This window comes from Hyalella azteca, unplaced genomic scaffold (assembly GCF_000764305.2).
Source record: "Hyalella azteca isolate HAZT.00-mixed unplaced genomic scaffold, Hazt_2.0.2 contig11040, whole genome shotgun sequence".
NCBI classification, from domain to species: domain Eukaryota; kingdom Metazoa; phylum Arthropoda; class Malacostraca; order Amphipoda; family Hyalellidae; genus Hyalella; species Hyalella azteca.
In genome coordinates this window covers 158,625-177,043 of record NW_025941052.1, presented here as the reverse complement: position 1 = coordinate 177,043, position 18,419 = coordinate 158,625, and the positions used below count along the sequence as shown (strand labels likewise).

General features: G+C 39.0%; 1 protein-coding gene across 1 annotated transcript; it reads left to right on the top strand.

Annotated features, from left to right (window-relative positions):
* Positions 1-13,243, top strand: LOC108678529 (transmembrane protein 214). Its single transcript, XM_018166979.2, has 13 exons — positions 1-538; positions 5,052-5,242; positions 5,420-5,614; positions 5,943-6,071; positions 6,448-6,616; positions 7,359-7,528; positions 7,823-8,026; positions 8,288-8,399; positions 8,898-9,028; positions 9,285-9,562; positions 9,855-9,945; positions 10,647-10,771; positions 12,280-13,243. The coding sequence occupies exons 1-13, from the start codon at positions 439-441 to the stop codon at positions 12,389-12,391; spliced, it is 2,007 nt and encodes a 668-aa protein (XP_018022468.1). The 5' UTR covers positions 1-438; the 3' UTR covers positions 12,392-13,243.
* The last annotated feature ends 5,176 nt before the right edge of the window (positions 13,244-18,419 follow it).

Sequence of the window (18,419 nt, the reverse complement as noted above, 5' to 3'; positions counted from 1 at the left end):
TCAGCCTGTCAGCCTGTCAGGACTGTCGGCAGTAAGTTGTTGAGACTTGAGTGGTGATGACTGACGAGCAGGTTTGTACAGTTGGCCAGTTTGTACGTACCTGAGATTGAGAATCTGAGATGTTGGTAGAGAAGTCTTGCAGGTAGTTCTCCAGTTTGTCTGTGCTGAGTCGCAAACTTTTCGTTTTATTTTTTACTTTTATTTCAGTTTTGAATTTGAAGTAAAAAAGGTAAAGTGTCTGAACTCTGAATCACTGAAATCATACGAGACTTCCAGGTTCCAGTGAGAGGAGAATGTGCTTTTAAATTTGCGACAAACATTTCATAAAATTTATTAGGCATTCTGGATTGAGTGGATTCTGGATATCTTGACCCGTTGACCGTGCTAAAGCCTAAAGGCCTAGAGTTAGACTAGAGCCTTCATCTCTGAACAATCAAAATGTCTGAAGAATGGGAAGTTGTTGGAGCACCCAAGAAGAAACCCAATGGATTGCCTAAAGATGGAAAGCAACTGGATGGCCAAGCTGATTCAAAGAAAGGTTAGTATGTAATTATAATTTAATATAATTAAGTTTTTATTATAGCATTCCAAAATCCAATTTGAGAGTTTGAGTAATGATATAATTGATCAATTATCATAATTTCATAAATCAGAGTTATCAGATAAATGTCCACATCAAGTACATTTGAATTTAGTATAAAAATTATATTTATATAGGATTCATTAGAAATCGCTTGACAAATATAAAACTAAAACAATAAGTAGTACTAGCTAGGTAGGGGTGAAGCATGAAATATATCTACCTTTTCTAGGATTTCAAACAATGACCAGAGCTTTCCTGCCATTTTTTGACCCCCAAGTTGCAAGATACCTACTTGCTAAATGAATTACCTCCTTTCTAATTATTAACAAAAGTAAATGAATTTAGGATGGAAGATACCTTATGTGTTACTGTACATATTTGTCATTTTGAAACCATGGCTTTGAAAGTAGAAAATTTCTAATTTTGAATGTGAACACATTATAGTAATCATGATTTACAGATGGGAGATGGCCACTGTCCCACTGACACTGAACAATAATGCCTACTTGCCAAGTAGGATTAGAGGCAGCAATCAGGATGGAAAATCATGGAATTCTTAGATTAATGGTTCACTTAAAAAAAAGCATTCTGCCTTCAAAAAAACATTCCAGGCAACTAGAAACAACAAACAGGCTTGCAGACCGTCAGAATCAGCTTTGGCATGAACGTTAAGTCAGGCAACAAGGGAAGGTCCCAAGATTGTTAATTGCACACATCACTCCTCACAGATGAACAAGAGGGATCTACAGAAGGAAATACTATTTACTCTTAACATAATGGTTTTAAATTAAGTATAAAAAAATAATGGATTATTGCACTTATTTGCTACATCAGCTTTTAAGTTGAGGAGAAGTTCGTCGGCAATCGGAGAAACTTACCAAAGAAAAGGCAATGCACAATGTGATGACATGACACTTGACTCAGTTGACTGACTTGACTACTCAAAATTTGAGTCAAAAATGTAGCATTCAAACCTTTAGATTCTCCGAACCTTGTGATTTCCACATTATTAGAAGTTATGATGGCTCACAATATATCACGTAAAGTTTTCACTCTATTATTGTCTCAAAGTTCGGAAGTTTTATTGCAGCTAATGCACTGTAGTTACCTCACCCACCAATCACGTAATGAGAACTAACCAGGAACTCGGGCAGTAAGTAGTAACCATCATTCTTCCCGCCACCTTGTTGTTGCACACCATTGATTCTGCATGCACATATAACATTTACAAAGGTTATTAAACCATTCTCTTGAATGTCAGTTACTGAAAAATTTGTAATGTAGAAGAATTCATATTTTCATGTGAAAGAATTCATTTCTTCACATGAGTATATTGCTGTCCCATTGGTTGGTATCCATGCTCCCTTCTTTGTTATTGTTTCCTTTTGGATGGTATTCCTGAATCCTGATTGCTGTAGCGGTTCCCGGTTAGCCCGCACAAATATGCAAGACTGTATCTCTTGAGTCCTTGGTCTGTTGGTCATGGAACAAATACTGAATATGGTCAGAAGGAGTCACATTCAGGAAGGCATGAAACATGGAAAACACTAAACAATTTTCTACTAACAAAAACACAAAATACAAAATGGCAGATACAACAATAAATGAATGGTACCTAGTCTAAATCAAACACTAGCAGTGGTGTCAGTTCAGCCCACTTGGTCTTGGTAAAGTGCTCTTATGAGTGGACTACTGTGGCCTCTCAGCATTTTAGTTTCAGGTAACTACAAGATAATAGAAAAGTGACAAATGGAAAAATAATTATTAACAGCTTCTGCTGCCAGATAATAACGTCTTACTCAAACATTAGCCAAGGCCAACTATGGTTGTAACAACCATAAATCAAGTAGTAACCGTCCCAGGCTTCAGGTACAAGCCAAGGAGTGATAGTTGGCAAGGCAGAACTTGACCACTGGTGGAGGGATGGAAATCAATGCTGAGTGGCTTGTGGACCAAGTTACACACTCACATACCATACCCAAGCACACCACACTGCACTCAGCACCATCACTCTTACCTTATGGCAGGAAGTATGCCCAAAGGGTTGTAGCCATCTTACCATTTCCTGGGCTGTTGGGAGAGCTAATGATTATCTAGGGCCTAGAGCACACTTTGATAGTTTGAAATGTTGAACATCAATGGAAGTAAAGCAAGAAAAAAAGCAACAGTTATGCAGTTCAAGAATTAAACCTGCAAATCCTAATTTCACACTTCGGGTATAAAGCTAGTCAGACTAAATCCTAATTTTGCACTTCTGGTTTGTTAGCTAGTCAGACTAAAGTTTCAACTACTCTTGACACAACAACATGATTCCCTCACTGATGTATGGGGCATTCATGAGTGGATTATGAAAGACAACTGGTCCTACTAAGTCGCACAAGTCATTCAATATACTCCCATACCCCTAGTCATGCTAGCATCCTAATCAGTAAATATACTCCTAGAAATAACTAGAAAATTGGACTAAGTCACATATGTCTGGATTCAAAGTATCTAGGAAAAGGGCAAGGCTCATCAACTTCAAGTTGGTATCCAAATCAAATTTTGGTTCATAGGTGGAATGTCTTATCTTCTTTCTTGATGGCCAGGAGTTGGTGGAGCGATCTTAGGTTCTCATCAAGAACTTGACAAAAAGACTGTAGCTCCACACCAACCACTCCTAAACATCAAATAAATGTGTTCATAAGAACTAGCCTTCTAGAAATACTGACATCAGGAGGATGTTTAAATTGTTTTGTCACACACAAAGTCATCAATGCATGGAAGGGGTTGCAGAAAGTAAGTTATTCAAGGGTGGACACAACATGGTTCAAGTAAGCAAAATGAAAATTTATTGATAAGATGCACATGACACTCAAAAGGTAATGAAATAAAACATGAAATACATTAAGGTACAATTGTGAACGAATGATTCTACTGGATACTATAGCTAATGTTCTGCGGCCCTCTTCATTGCAACTGCAAGGAGTTTTCATGTCTCAGCTTATTGCATCAGTGATCAGTTTTTTATTTGTGGATTGAATCATAGGCAATTTTTCATGTATTTGTGAGTGAATGTACATAGGGAAGATGTTATTCTTTGCAATTTCCATCAATAGTGACATAACTACATTATTGTATTATGCACTTGAGATAAGAAAGGAACAAACTTCTTCAAGCATCTTGTGCTTAAAAGATGTAGTCTCATTATTTAATTGCCTCTCAGTTCCTTGATGATATCCCTTTGATTTCTTATTTCAATTGCTGTCCCTTCAATTAAATCTTAGGAATTTCAGGATCTTCTTTTGCAATTATTTTGTCATTGCAAGAATTACTGGTGTATGTAATTACATTAGCTTTAAATTGGCATCAGTGCGTTTAAATTGTGTGCATTTGGGGGTGGTCCATTCTAGCTTTCTAATGTTGATTGGATTCCAGTAGCTGTGACGTTGCGCACGTTCTAGTGATGATTGGATCCCTGTGACTATTACATTGGACGCGTTCAAGCCTTGATTGGATTCTTGTGACTGTTACGTTGGACGCATTCAAGTGTTGATTGGATTCATGTTACTGTGATGATGCAAGCTCTGTTTTTTTTTCCTATGAAACAGCTGTGGCAGCTTGCAGAGATACATCAGTGATGGTGATGGACTGAAAGTGGAAGTATGCTGGCCTTTCCAGATTTTTAGGTCCTGTTTTCTGATTTGCTATGTTTACCAGTTACCGGTAATATATTACCCCTCTGGAATTCCACACTGGTACCCGTACCAATGGTCACTTTACTAACTTGGTCACATGAGTGCCAGTGCCAGACTGCCAGTAGGCAGAAGTTTGGCAATTGTGTCACCATGATACTTTTTTTAAGCCTAAAGTGTCACCACACTCCATACGGTTCCTAGTGATAAACCAAAGATTTTTTAGAATCAGTTCATTTTTAATTTCCTCATCTACTCAATTTCTTATGTGTGATAATGCTTGTATCCATGATACTTTACTGGTCTGCAGTCTATGTATAGAACTGAATAATATTTGTTTTAAAATAATTACTTTTAAAGCCAACACTTCTAAAGAGGCCAGTATCTTGGATGTTACACATGTACAATGAATTTCTTATTTCATTAAAAGACTTATGTTTGCCTACCTTATGATTGCCACAGCTCCCCAGTATTTACTCTCATAGGATATTGGAAAAAATTGCTAACAAGAGCAACCAATTTGAACTGAATTGAGTCAGAAAAATAACTCCTTTGCATTGGAGGCATTTAGGAAGTATTATTCGTCTGTGATTCCTTATTTGTCATCACTCAACTTCTATAGGTTCATGTCAGTCCACTGTCCACATGCTTTCTTGCTAAACCATGTTATTCTCATTTGTATCAATACATACTTGCCATGCTTCATTCCAGCAATAACTTCTAAACCACAGTGGCAATCTACCAATGTATGCCTATATACCTACATAATATTTGAAGGTATTATTTTGTTACAGGTAGCAAGAACCCTGCGCCAAAAGCGTATGATCCAAAAGCAATTGAAAAATTCAAGTTGATTGACAAGATGGCAGATGATGATGAAATGCTTTTCAAGGATGCTGTAGTTACTGCTTCAAAAAGTAGTAAGACCGCTAACAAAAAAAATGTTCCTGCCAAGCCCAAGACCCTGAAAGAGGCTGTGTCTAAGGTGAAACTTTTCACTAAACTAATTCTCTTGAATTTACATATAAGTCTTTAATATGTACTGGATTAAAATTTATGGATTATCATTACTTCATAGATTTTTGTGACAATGGTCTAATATCATCAACAAAATCTTTGAATAAATCATTCATTTTAAATCCAATTACATATTTTTGTGCAGTTGAATTTGTCTGAGCTCCAAGGGTTATGCAAGACATTGCAAACTCAGTTCAGGTCTGATCATCTTGTATGGCTCAAAGACCTGGCATCATTCCTCAATCTTCGACTCAATCCTACCACTCCTGTTGACTCGGCATACAGGCAGGAACCAAGCAGTTCTGCCCCTCTTGACTATGTCTCTATACCAATCAGAGAGGTGAAGTATAATAATTTCTCGCTCCTGCTCCCGTTTCAGTAATTCTCATACTAAATAGTCTCCAATGTTAGATTTTTACAGTACACTTTTGCTAAAAAATTTTCTAGATACTAGTTGAAACATTGAATTTCTGTCGTTTCCAAATAATTTCGATTCGTTTTAAATTTTATAAGGGACCTAAATAATACCTAGAATATTTTTTATTCTATGCATTTTCCTTCAAACATGGATAATTCATTAGCTGAAAGTTCTGAAAGTAGAATTAAATGTTACATATCTGATTTTTAATTTTTTTGTTTACTTCTTTATTGAAAGTTGATTATTTCAGTTCCTTGTGCGTGTGGTGCAAGGCTGCTCTGTTACGGTGCTGTCGCAGTTCCATCGTCACTGCTTCACATCTATGTTGCACGAGGCCATGAGAGGTCTATCTGTTCATGGCTTTGCACTATTTATTCAGGTAAGTTTGACATTTTTGTTTTAAGTAATATGTTTGACACACTTTTTGACAGTGACAACATTTATTCAATCATGTACTTTGGTGCACAATTGAAATTGATTTTGAAATTCTGTGGTTTTACAAAAATTATTGGTGATGGGGGGATAGTTTTGATTGGTATCAATAATAAACTATATTTATACTAATACCGTATAAATTAAGATTTATTCCATTATAGCTGTAATTTTGTATAACATTTTTTATCAAGTTTCTCTGTTCCCTTGTAAAACCTAGTCATTTGCTTCTATGAAAACTTCATCAATTGAGCACACTTTTGATAATGTCAGTTTTTTTTATTATATGTTACTTGAGAATGTGTTCATGATTCTGCCCACAGATAATCAACAATGTAAGCAGGGAAGCAAGTGTGACGCATGCTGATGACTACATAGCTCTTCGAGAAATGTATGAGACTCATCCCAGACCTGGACTCACATACGTTTGGCTGTTGAGCTGCACTATTGAGACTGCTGTAAAGGCAAAGCATTTCCAGCCCGCAGTCAAGAGTAAGTTAAACTAATTATTCCTGCTCAACAAAAGAAATAGAATTTTGGGCACAATTTGCTTACTACTTGATGAGATTGTTCCTAGGAGTAAGAAATTTAGCCATGGAATTTCAAGAAAATATCATAATGAATTCACTTTGTTCTTCCTACAGGAATTATCAATATTCTTGCTCTAATATTCATATTATTATTCTTTTTAACCCAATACTAGCAAGCTACAATTTATGGTCATTTATGGTTTGAGGCTATATTATCATGCCTCTGCTAATCACCAATAATATTTATTATCTGACCATAGTTCTGTACAAGGCATCACCTCCTACCATGCCCAAAGTTTTAAGTCTGTGCATTAATGAAATTTTTTATACTGACAGTGAAATTTGTTTTTCCACATGTATTTCAAAGACAGATGTAGCAGTATCAATTCATTCATTTAAGGTAATTTGATGACCTTGCATTTATTGAAGTTTGATAGTTACTCTCTTAAATTTGTATGCCTTCATTTGAGTTTTATAAAAAATTTAGGATTGTTGTCGCACTTAATAAAATCTTTAACTGCAATTTAATATTCCAATATACAAAATTTGTTTTCCAATTTAGTACAAATATTTTGTAATTGTCCAGCCCGAACTTTCTAGTACTGATTTGTGAATTTTTGATTTCTGTGTATTTCAAGGATTGCCTGTGAAAGAGTTAAGGTGTTAAGAGTTACTATTGTGTTCTAAATTCTTGATGGTTTCAGTGTGGATGGAGGGCTTGCTGCCACTGGTGTCCTCCAAGCAGTATGGTGCGCTCGTTGGTCAGAGTGCCAAAGATCTTGCCAAGGGCCTGGAAAACTACCAGCTTGCAGCTGCTGGCAAGAAGAGCAGATCTCCTCCTAGTGACGGCGCTCAGCGTCGGTCCAAGGCTCAGGTTCGCAAGAAGTTTCCTTTTTCTCATGAGATGACTGGAGTCTTTTCCTAAATATTTGTTTTATGCTCGTAGATAAAAAATTTGAGCTCAGTTTATATTGCTTCAAACAAACTGTATGCTTGCATTGAGGAAAATATCATCATACATTTTTTAAAATATTTCATCACCTAATAAATGTGTAACAAAACACTCAAAAATTTTTACGACTAAAATTATGACAAAAATTTTTATGCATATGGATTATACATCATTGAATGAGGATTTCTGCGGTATATCGAAGACTTATCACTCCAGGGAGCTGTGTTGACCAATTATCTGCTGACGCTGTTGGAGGTTGCCTTTGCTTCGAGCACTCAGATTCCTCGCAACATCAACAAGCAAATCACAGAACTTTTTGCCAAGATGAAGGTGGCTTGCTGCACCACTGAAAGCTGCCAGCTCTTCCCAATGCTGCTGCCCAAACTTGTGCCATCTTGCTCTCCTGCAATGGCGCAGCAAGTAAATCTCAACTTATTCAATACTAAATTTATCTCATGAAGATTGCAGTCGTTATAAAATTGTCTTGCTGATGTAAGTATTTTTTTAGAGTTGCTCATCAAATAATTCTAAAATACTACATTTTTCATTAATCCGTTTGGCTTGTTCTACCTCCAATAAAAAAATCTCACCTGTATGCTTACAAGCTATCATGTCTATCATGCATCCTTCAAAGATATACATAATTTCCAGTGTTATAGCATTGAATATTTTCCATGGTAGATTGGCAGTGCTTGTGAGCTGTGTCTGCAGAGCAACGATGAGTGCTGGGATGTGTGGCTGACGATGCTGCCTAAGCAATTCATGCAGTCCGCCAAGCTCGTCAAGCTTCTTGGTCAGTTTCTGTGCCATAGCAACTCAATTACGTTTTTTAGTTTGGGAAAGTCTTTTTGTGTATTGGTATAGTCAATCTTTTTAGTTTGTTGTTGGTATTGTAATTCGTAGTGGCGAATAGGGGTAAGGATGATAGGTCAGTTTCTCAAGGCACTCAGGCACCTGGTAGTATTGCAACCACCATTTAGACCCGCCAGAACCATTTGGATTGCATTACGCAGCATCCTGGGCTTTTTTTTATTCCTGGCCATGAGATGAGCTTCCTGGTTTAATTTGTTCTTAGTGGGACTCGAACCCGAAAGCTGGGTAGGAGAGGCGTAGTCTCTCACCACTGCACCACCGTAGCTACTTTACCCTGGGGCAACATTCAATAGTGAGTTTGTCTTCCATTCTTAATTCAATAAATTATTCTCACTAATACTTTTGATTTTAACATGTTTGTCATTATAATTTACTGTTAATCATGATGATATCTTTGCTGCTGTTTGTTGATAACCAGGCGGGGAGTCGCGTTTCTCTGGCGTCTTTGCAAGCAGCCAAGCAAAAAGCGCCATCAATAAAATCGAGCAGATTTCCGCTGATCGTATGGCGGACAACCCTCAAGCAAGGGAGCTCAACAGGGAGATCAAAGTATGCACTGAATGTTTTGCAATCGTTTTCATTTTTTCCTGATATTTTTTCTGTCTCAGAAACATGGACTCAAATACGAGTAGAGTATACAGTAAACCTCCTATGATTACTTCATTTTTCCGTCATTTTGAAATTGAAATAATTTGCTGTCATGGATGGTACTAGAATTGCGAATAAGATTGAAAAATTTTTGATGATCAGTTGAAGGATAATTATCTGTGGCTGCTGTTTACATGCATCAATGTCAACTATACAGCGCATCCAAGTGGGCGTCGCAGCGGCGGCGAGCCGCCTCAAGAGGCGTGAGGAGGGGCGTGCAGGCGCCCTGCGAGGCCTGGGTAGTAGCGTCCTGAGCGCCTTGTTCTGGGTGGCGCTGCTGCTGGCCGTCGTCGGCTACGCCGCCGTCAGCATAGACGAGCATCGCGCCAAGTTCGACTCCACACTTCTCGGCAAGATGGCTGCCAAGTTCGGCGTGAGCGAGCAAGTTAAAGGCACGGTCCATGTCTTGGCCGAGCATTCGACTGCTGTATACAAGTGAGCCACTATTACTTCTTCATTTTCTTCAGTGGGTGAAGAACACCTTTCATCTACTGTTCATTATTAGAATAGTATGCAGTTTTTCATTGAAATCAGTAAATATTTTAAATTTTAACTCGACTTCATTGATTGTCCAAGAATTTAATCACTTTTTTTCAAAGTTACAGTTGATTATTTAAGTTCAATGCCCCAATGATATTGACATTCTTGTATAGATAATGATTGGAGAAATATTTGATTGTTTTATTTTGATTACTGTGTAGTATATTGGCTCGGCTTGTATGTACAGGTGGAGTTTGGAGCGCTGGGGCAGTGCAGCTCGCGTAGTCGTTCCTGCGTTCACCACCGCACGACTGCACATTGCAACCCTTCTCGATGCAGTAAGACTTTCTAAAATCTTGTACTTTTTATAGATAAGGCAGGTAGATTTTTTACTCGAGTAGGTATCGTCCGCGGGGAGTTGAGATTCTCGATCAAATATATGCATGCGGGCGCTGAATTCATGGATGAATGCTAAATTTTTATCTCATCTTTGAAGTAACCTTCACGTTACTCTTTGTCTTGCAGACTCCAGCGGTGTTATTGCCAATGTGTTATCGTTTTTGATATTGCTTGACTACTCGTTTCCGAGCAAATTTGTGCATTTCTGGACGATAGCATTGACACAGGAATTGAAAATCCTTTAAAGATATTGAGGCCTTCACACGTTCCTACCTTTTATCAAATGTAAATTTCTCAAAAATTTGCAAGCGTGTTGTTTGAAATTTATTTCAACTGCAACGACTTTACGAGCTGATATGACTTTGTAGGCTTGGCGGGCTGGTCAGCTTATTTCATCCATGCAATTTGTGTTTCTGGTTATCGTTGGTAATTCGAGTCGCGCCAGCCTGCCAAGACTCATGACGATGTCTATTTTATTCACTTTGTTAGATGATGTTTCACTAATCCCCAATCTTGCAGTTTAACGCCTGTTCTTGAAGTGCCTGTCTGGCCAGTTGCTTGAAAAAAATACATTAATAGGTAAAAATAGGATTTTTTGGTAAAATGGGGATGATGTAATTTGCTGAGTTGATCATTGCAGGTGGGCACAAAGTTCCCCACCCTTGCGACGCTGGCGTCGACGCTGAGAGAGAAGCTGCAGGGCGTCTGGGTGGCTGTGTACACCCTCGCCGTCCCTTACGTCCACGCTGCCTATGACGCCGTCCTGTGAGATGTTCCGACAATATTATGCTGATGCTGTAGCCGCTTGGCAGTAATGATTGTCATTTCTTAGCGTTTTTGTAATGGGTATGACTTATACCAACGCCTCTTGTAGATGAAATGAGAGGGACATGGTGGCCCCCCCGTGCCATCTCGTCCTTGTCGTGGGGGGGGGCTTGCGTGTCTCGATGAGACCCGAGGCTGTACGGCCTCAGATGCAATCATGGCCGGGTGGCTCGGGTGGAGAGTCCAGACTAACAGAGATGGCAAAACGCCCTTCTGGTAACGACCTGGCTCTCTTACGGATACGCAAAGACCTTTCGCTGGATTGACGAACCCTGGCGGGGACCTAGACCCGACCCGCCAGCTTTAATAGTCACTAACGGCGAGGGTTAGCTGAGGGACTCCTGGGCAGGCGGGGGGCTGTTTAAACGCCGCGCGGATGGAGTGGCGCCCGTCTTTCCGACAAAACTGCTACCCCAACACATCCGCCCTTGATCATGACGAGATGCTCACTAGAATGCTGCGGGAGGACCGGCGAAGTAACTTCGAAACCGATAACCTTAGACGGTACCTGATGGAATGCAACCTGCTGCCAGAGATTTAGCATGACCCCGTAACGCCACCGCCGGTCGGTCATATGCACTTGCACCACCGCCTTTAGCGAGACTATAATCGCACCTTGCCATCACCTAGACCAAGCCTCACTAAACTTACGCTGGAGTTGATACATGAAGTCGGAGCGGACCCTCACTCCATGAGCAGGGAATCTACCGCCCAGCCCTTGCGCCTAAAATGGACCAGGCTATAAGCCTTGAAGACGGAAGAGACCGGACATCTTTGACGTAGCTGAAGACCTCACCTCCGGCGCGATATAGATAGCTATCTGAAGCGCTAGTAAATATTTTACTACTACTACTACTACGGGACATGGTGGCTCCCAGTAATATATAGATTGGTGGATTCTAAAGGCCAATAAAGTTTGCTCCGTCGACCGCAATTGGGTTTCATATAGTTTACTGGCGGCCATATTGGCACTAGCATGATCACTCTCAAGAGTAGCTCTTAGACAGAAATTTACGGCCGTCGCAAGTGTGCGCACTATTCAATACTACTTCAAACTGCGTACGACCCTAAAAATTTTTTTTTTTTTTTTCAAGTCGATTGCAGGTTTACTCTCGCCCTCATTACTTCGGGAAACTTGAGTTATTATTTCCATAATCTGTGGTTGATAGGATTGCTGATACTCATTAACCTAGATAGGTAACTATTCCTGTTGCCCTAGAGTGATGTCGGCTAGTTAGCGTGGGTAAACGTTTCATCGCCATTGCAAATCGCTCCAGCTCTGCATTTACTTAGATTTTTACATTTATCAAGTGCCAGGCTTTCAGTTGAATAAACTTGTCAAAGTAATATTTTCGAATCATGTTTTAATGTAGGCTGTAGAGATACTATTATTGCACATTGTTGCATGCAGGCTGAACAAATTATTATATCCAAATCCTGTGTTGCAGTGCTATGCTTCAGTCTGATGGCGTGTCGAGAGCCCTTGCTTCTGTCACCAACTTCACCGGCCGCCTTATGTCGGTCATGTTTGCTGACAATACGACCCAGAACACCAATTAGCTCAGCTGCACGGAATGTATCCTTGATACCAGCCTTTTTCCTGCACTATTCACAACATCGGCCCTATGACAACTAAGCTCTGTGCCTCCTCCACCAAGGATAGACTACACTGGATCGACTGTCCTCGATGCATTAGGCATTGATTGCTCTGGATCTGTCAGATATTGACTACACTGGATGTGTCAGATATTGACTGTACTGGATGCATCAGACATTGATCGCAGTGGATCCGTCAGACATTGACTGCACTGGATGCATCAATGAACGTGGTGCAAGTCTGTGGTGAATATGTGACGAGAGAGTATTGATACGTGAATGGAAATGAGGTGCAGTGGTAGAAACGAAAGTTTAATAGGAAATTTATACTCAGCTTGGAGCGGTGAGAGTATAACTGTTATTTTCAAGTAAAATTGAAAATTATCCCACTAATCCAAAGTAAGTTCCTGTACTTGAAATCTGCTACGAGTTGTCCTGAGAGAATACTAGCATCTCGCAGGCGTCGGGCTGCTATCTTCACTAAGCCCGATAGCCAAATTTAACGCTAGCACTGTTTGTAAAATCTGTCGAGTATAGCATCGTCATTTTCAGTGAAACATGTCACGATCGTCCACTTCTTGTCTGGTGTTAATTTCGATGCTGCACACTGTTTTGTTCTCAATTTTGCTCCCTTCAGCGAAGCCGCCCTTACATGCGCCAGTGTACGAACAGACGATTGCCACAATGCATTGCTGTTCGACGACTCGCGTTCATTGCTGTTTGTTTTTAGCGTTCTTCTTGTGTCTTCAGCCGGTGTAGCTCAAATGCGGCTAAGATTGTCATTTTCTCTGGGTTTAATCAGTAGATACATTTTTTTGAGCCAAATATTGTTTGTTTTATTTATTTAACCCATTGATTTGTTTCATTAATTCCTTTAAAAAATGTGGCCTAGGGACCGTTCATTGGTACGCTTTGACGATATGTGATCATTTTCAATACTCCTGGCGTTGGGAAATCATATTCTGTTCGCATTTACTCCCACCAACCGCCTTATCAAGGAGCAAACTAGATCTTCCGTTGTTAACACACTGGGATTTTTTGTAGTCCCGCTTGAAGTTTTGTTTTTGTGTTGTAGGAGCGTGCTTGAATATCGTTCTGTCGTCTGATTTATTTGTATTTAAAAGTCGTTCATTTGCACTTCTTGTTTCCGTTTTTAGGAAGTGTGACAATAACCACGATTAACATACCAAGATGTTCAAGAGCTTCTGTGTATCTTGGTTATTTTAATATGTATTCTCTTGTTTAGTATCAGGTTGTATTTTTTCGTCGTTCACACTAGTAATTTCAATGTTGGAGGATTTCATTAGTATTGTATCGTTTATGTGTTTTACATGTTCTTGCTCTGGTTACGGCTAGCTTAACCTTTTCAAGGGAAAGAATAGAAATTTCCAGAAATTTAAATTTCTAAAAGTGGTACCAGAAAGTAAGAACTATTATATGTTATATTTACTCGGATTTTAAATATTTATCATATTTGACGAGTTGATTGCAATTGAAGAGTTTGTGACATTCTGTCACTACGCTAAATTTCTTCTCCATAATTTAAATTCATTTTATGCAGATATGAATAACAATAATTTAAATTGAATTGAATTAAATTATATCAAATTACATTGAATTATTTACTGAATATATATAGATAGATCCGCTTTGTCAAAAAAAAAATGGGGGTAGAGCGTCAATATCATAGTTAGGGTCAAAACTTTAATTTAAATGCTCTTATGTAATTTTTTATCCCGGTAGGGTACGATGTACGGACAGCAGTCAGATATTTTCTGTATGGCAGAGGCCTCTAACACAAACCAGAGACCGTGTTGGGCTTCTTGGGAGGATATTTTAAGTGACCATACATAGTAACTTGCCCGCGAAATAGTTAAAGAATAATTGAAGTACATTTGTTGCTGTTGAAATGTACATATTTTTCCGAGTGCTCTGATAGTTTGACATTCCATTGTCCAAGGTATTTCCCGTCTAACTGCAATCTTTTCTGTTGATTTGCGTTGCTTATTAGAATTGCTTTGGTGACTCTGCTATCATTGCAGTTATTTTTATTCTTATTCTTACATTCCTGAATTAGTTGTATGGGTGAAATGTTTTCGTGGTGTTGGTACTCTTGACTCTTAATGAAAAGAGTCATATTATGCGAGGCTCTTCGATTTCTGGGTGCATTGCTTTTTTCTAGACAACATTGATTATGCAGCGTGCTAGATCGTCAACATATGAAGGGGACGTGACTGAGCAGTAACTGAAGATTGTGTGCATGTAACGTAATACTTCATCTGCTCGCCATATTTATGATTACCCTTGAAACTTTTTACCCTTCAAACGACCAATTGTTTCTAGAAATTTTATGACTGTGGTGATCAGAGCAATAAGTTATGTTCAGAAATTCGATGTGCTTGATTGCTTGATTTGATGGAAACTAGAAATTTACTTTTTTATAAAATTTTTGAGCGAATTAGAACTGCATCTACCATATTTGCAGAAGATATGGCAAAAAAGGTCGATGAAAGTAGTCGTTGAAATTTTCTCTTAGATGCGCCATCTCATGGTGCTTGAGCACTATTGAAGCTCGGGTGAGATGGAGACCTATATTCGGTTTAGAGGTAAGTTTCAGCAGACCTCAGTTCCTTAGAAAGTAAATTGATGTTCATTTAAAGAGTTTTAGAACTAATTTAAATCTAATATTATGATTATGTCGAACGTTCTGCAACAAGATGCCTTGTCCATATTAGTGCTTCTCGTCTATAATAGTGCTACTCGTATCCTTCAGATGCCGCCTTCATATTCATTCAGTGAATCTCGCATGATGACGTGTTTCCGGTGTTGGGTTCATTTTTCTTGGTTATTTTTTTCTGCTCATTCTTTGCATGGTAAGCAGATGATCTAGTTCAAGTCAGCGTAGAATTTTCGTTTGGGCAATGGACGATGGTACTGTGAATCACCTGTGTTTGATCATAATATTTTTGTATGTCTTCACATTTTGTTTCATTATACCTTCGCGCTCTACGAAGTAGCATGAAAAAGATCAGTTTCAAATCTGACTTATTGGATAATTTAAGAAGAAAGTCATTATTGTGATCTCCATAAAGCTTTTTTTCGTTGATCACCACCATCATCACTACAGATTATCTTTAGTGCTACTGCCCCTCAGGAGCACTCCTGACGCGTGCTTGTGCTCGTCAGAAGTCCTATGGGATTTCGCGCTCCTAGGGGGATTGTTCCTGAGCGCCCCACCGCTGAGCTCGCGGTGTCTGACTAGACAGTTGTGGGGTTAAGTTATTATGTAGGTAGGACACCTTACATTTCCCTTCTCTCTCTCGTGCTGGTGGCCGACGTCCCGTGTAAGCGACCTCTTGTTCGAGTGTCTTAGTTTCTGTTGCATGTCACCTGTCCCTCCTTGTCACTTCGTCTCTTTGAGATGCTAACGCTGCTTCTTTCGAGCCGGCTTTAGCGGGCTGGACATCTGAGACCTTCCACCCCTCGTGGGTGATGAACAATTTTTGATTTGAGAAACTTTTTATAATTGAGACCTTCCACCTCTTTGGTGATGTTCATCATGACTTTCGGTGCGAGATAGTTAAATAGCTGAAGCGCTAGTAAACTTTTTGTGGCCACTAAACTAACTTTAGTGCTACTGCTTGGATCTTTGCCCGGAAACCGTTAGTACACCACTTGGCTCTACAAGAAAATGTTCGATTTCTGTCTGAATCACTGAATGAGAGCTTCCTTTGACTTGTCGATTACGCACAGTAACTAGTTTGCATTGTGTTGTAAAGACAATTTGCTTCCAACTACTGTTGCATTTTAATCTGAAGAGATAGGCAAAAAATTTCTTTTCATGACGGAAGCTCTCAAGTTTGGCGCAGTGCGGAGTAAAACGAATCACTGATATGGAAGCACTTTTACAGCTCTTCGGAAGTTAGGACTCTTCAATTAAGAATCAAATATATTTTACCCACATTAGTGAAATTTACCATTCAGATTATCATAGTTACTGGAATTCGGACAAACATGGTCCAAGTGACTAAAAACTAAAAGTTACCACTCATGTTCAGAATCAAATTTGAATGACGTGTAGCGGAGTCTTAACCTTTGATAATTACATCAGTTTTTTATTTCGGGAAGTCTTGACGATTTTTTTATTAAACAAAATGGTTGCGCTCGAGTGATGCTTCCAGCAGAACCTGTTTTCAAAGCAGCAGAATGTCCAGCTACAACCTGTTATAACCGCATGACGGTTGTTGTCAATTCGGCGCTTGAGAATCAAAAAAGGCTCAAAGTGAGCGCTGGTATGAGCGTCTGAACGTCAAGGCTCAAAGCTATATCTTGAACGTAATTAATATGAATGAGAGCGTTGTTTCGGTCGTGAGAAATCAACTGCCAACAAGTTCCTCCTCGAAATCTAACGCAAGCCTGAAATCGGAGTCTCTGAGGAACAGAATGTTTCGACCTTCATGTTTTCATCGAGATATTTTTAAGTGGTTACTAGTAATAGTTATTGTGAAATTGTTGAAGCAATATATAAACAGAGCACTCAAATCAAGTTGGNTAACGCGCATCAACTTGGTTTCCGGCTTGCCATGAATTTTCGTTGGTAATCCTTCCAATAATTTCCAGTTTATAATTCACACTATGTGCATAAATACTTTTAACACTTTAGTGTCCATTAATTGCTATTCAATCTTTTCACGCTCAAATGAACTCGGTATTGTTTTTATTTTTATTTTTCTGTTGCTGAAGTATTGATTAAGATCCCTCAGCAGGTAAAACTAGCAACGAATAACATTTATTATATATTTTTTCGAAGATGTGTGCTTACGACACATTCAATTTAAGACATAAATTTCGCAGAATGTGTGAAGAATTCGCGGCTACTTGCATCTCCTTCGTTGAGTAGTCAAAAAGTGCCCTTGACTAGCGGCAAGGGACGTTTTTTTCGCCAAGCCAGGGTAGAAAAACTGGGCAAGTGCTGCGCGCTGCAGCCTCGCCATTAGCACTCCACGAGTTGTGGTCAAAATGTTCTTCGAGCCTCAGCATGACTTGCCAAAAGTTGCGTTCCAATTGCTTAAACGTGGCATGTTTTCCAATATCCTTTCATTCCTTGTACATTTTTATCATATCATAGTAATCATTATCCTTTTCTACTCTGCGAGAGTTTCTGAAATAATTTTTGACAAAGTCAATCCTTTATCAAGGCTCTTTGTTTATAAAGAGTAGAAACGCATCCAAAGAACGACTACGTTAGACATATGCCTGCCGCGGAATACGATTACATACGGACAATACGCACATCACATCTGCTAAACACAAGTTGCTTTTAACATCTAAGTCAGTTTGGTTGGCTTTGGTCAAATGTCTAGGTTTTATATCTCCGGTATTTTATGACCATTACAGGAAACTGCGAAAGATCAGACTTGGCCCAATCTTTATTCTTTAACGTTGATGTCATCTTTCTCTGCCACATTACTTATTAATTGCGCATTGCGCAATGACTGCAGTTGTTGTATATGACAAGCGTCACTTTGTACTTTATAAGCTAAATTTCTATTCGCTGCTTTTACCACGAAAATTTTCATACCAAAAGAGGTCTTGTAACTGAGGTGTTCTCTATGAGTAAACTGATAACGACTTGGATGAACGAGCTTCCGCATCCTGATTTGGCTAATGCAAGTGCGTTGAAGAGCTGACTCATCTGAATGTTAAATTTGATTTAACTTCCAATATCCGACCTGTTATGTAATCTAGGAACAGTTTATAGATACTTTTGTAACTTTTTACTGTGAGCATGCTAATACGTAAAACCTGAGTGAGACTTTCGTTTTCATAATAAGCACTGAGCATAGTTGCAAGTATAACAAACCATGTTATTACTTTGTAGGGCAACCAAATAGATAGATAATTGAGAAAAACTTTAGTATTAACCTGCCATAAAAGTAGGAACAATGTTTGAGTCTTAGGATATCAACGTGATACTTGTGCTTAAGGACAA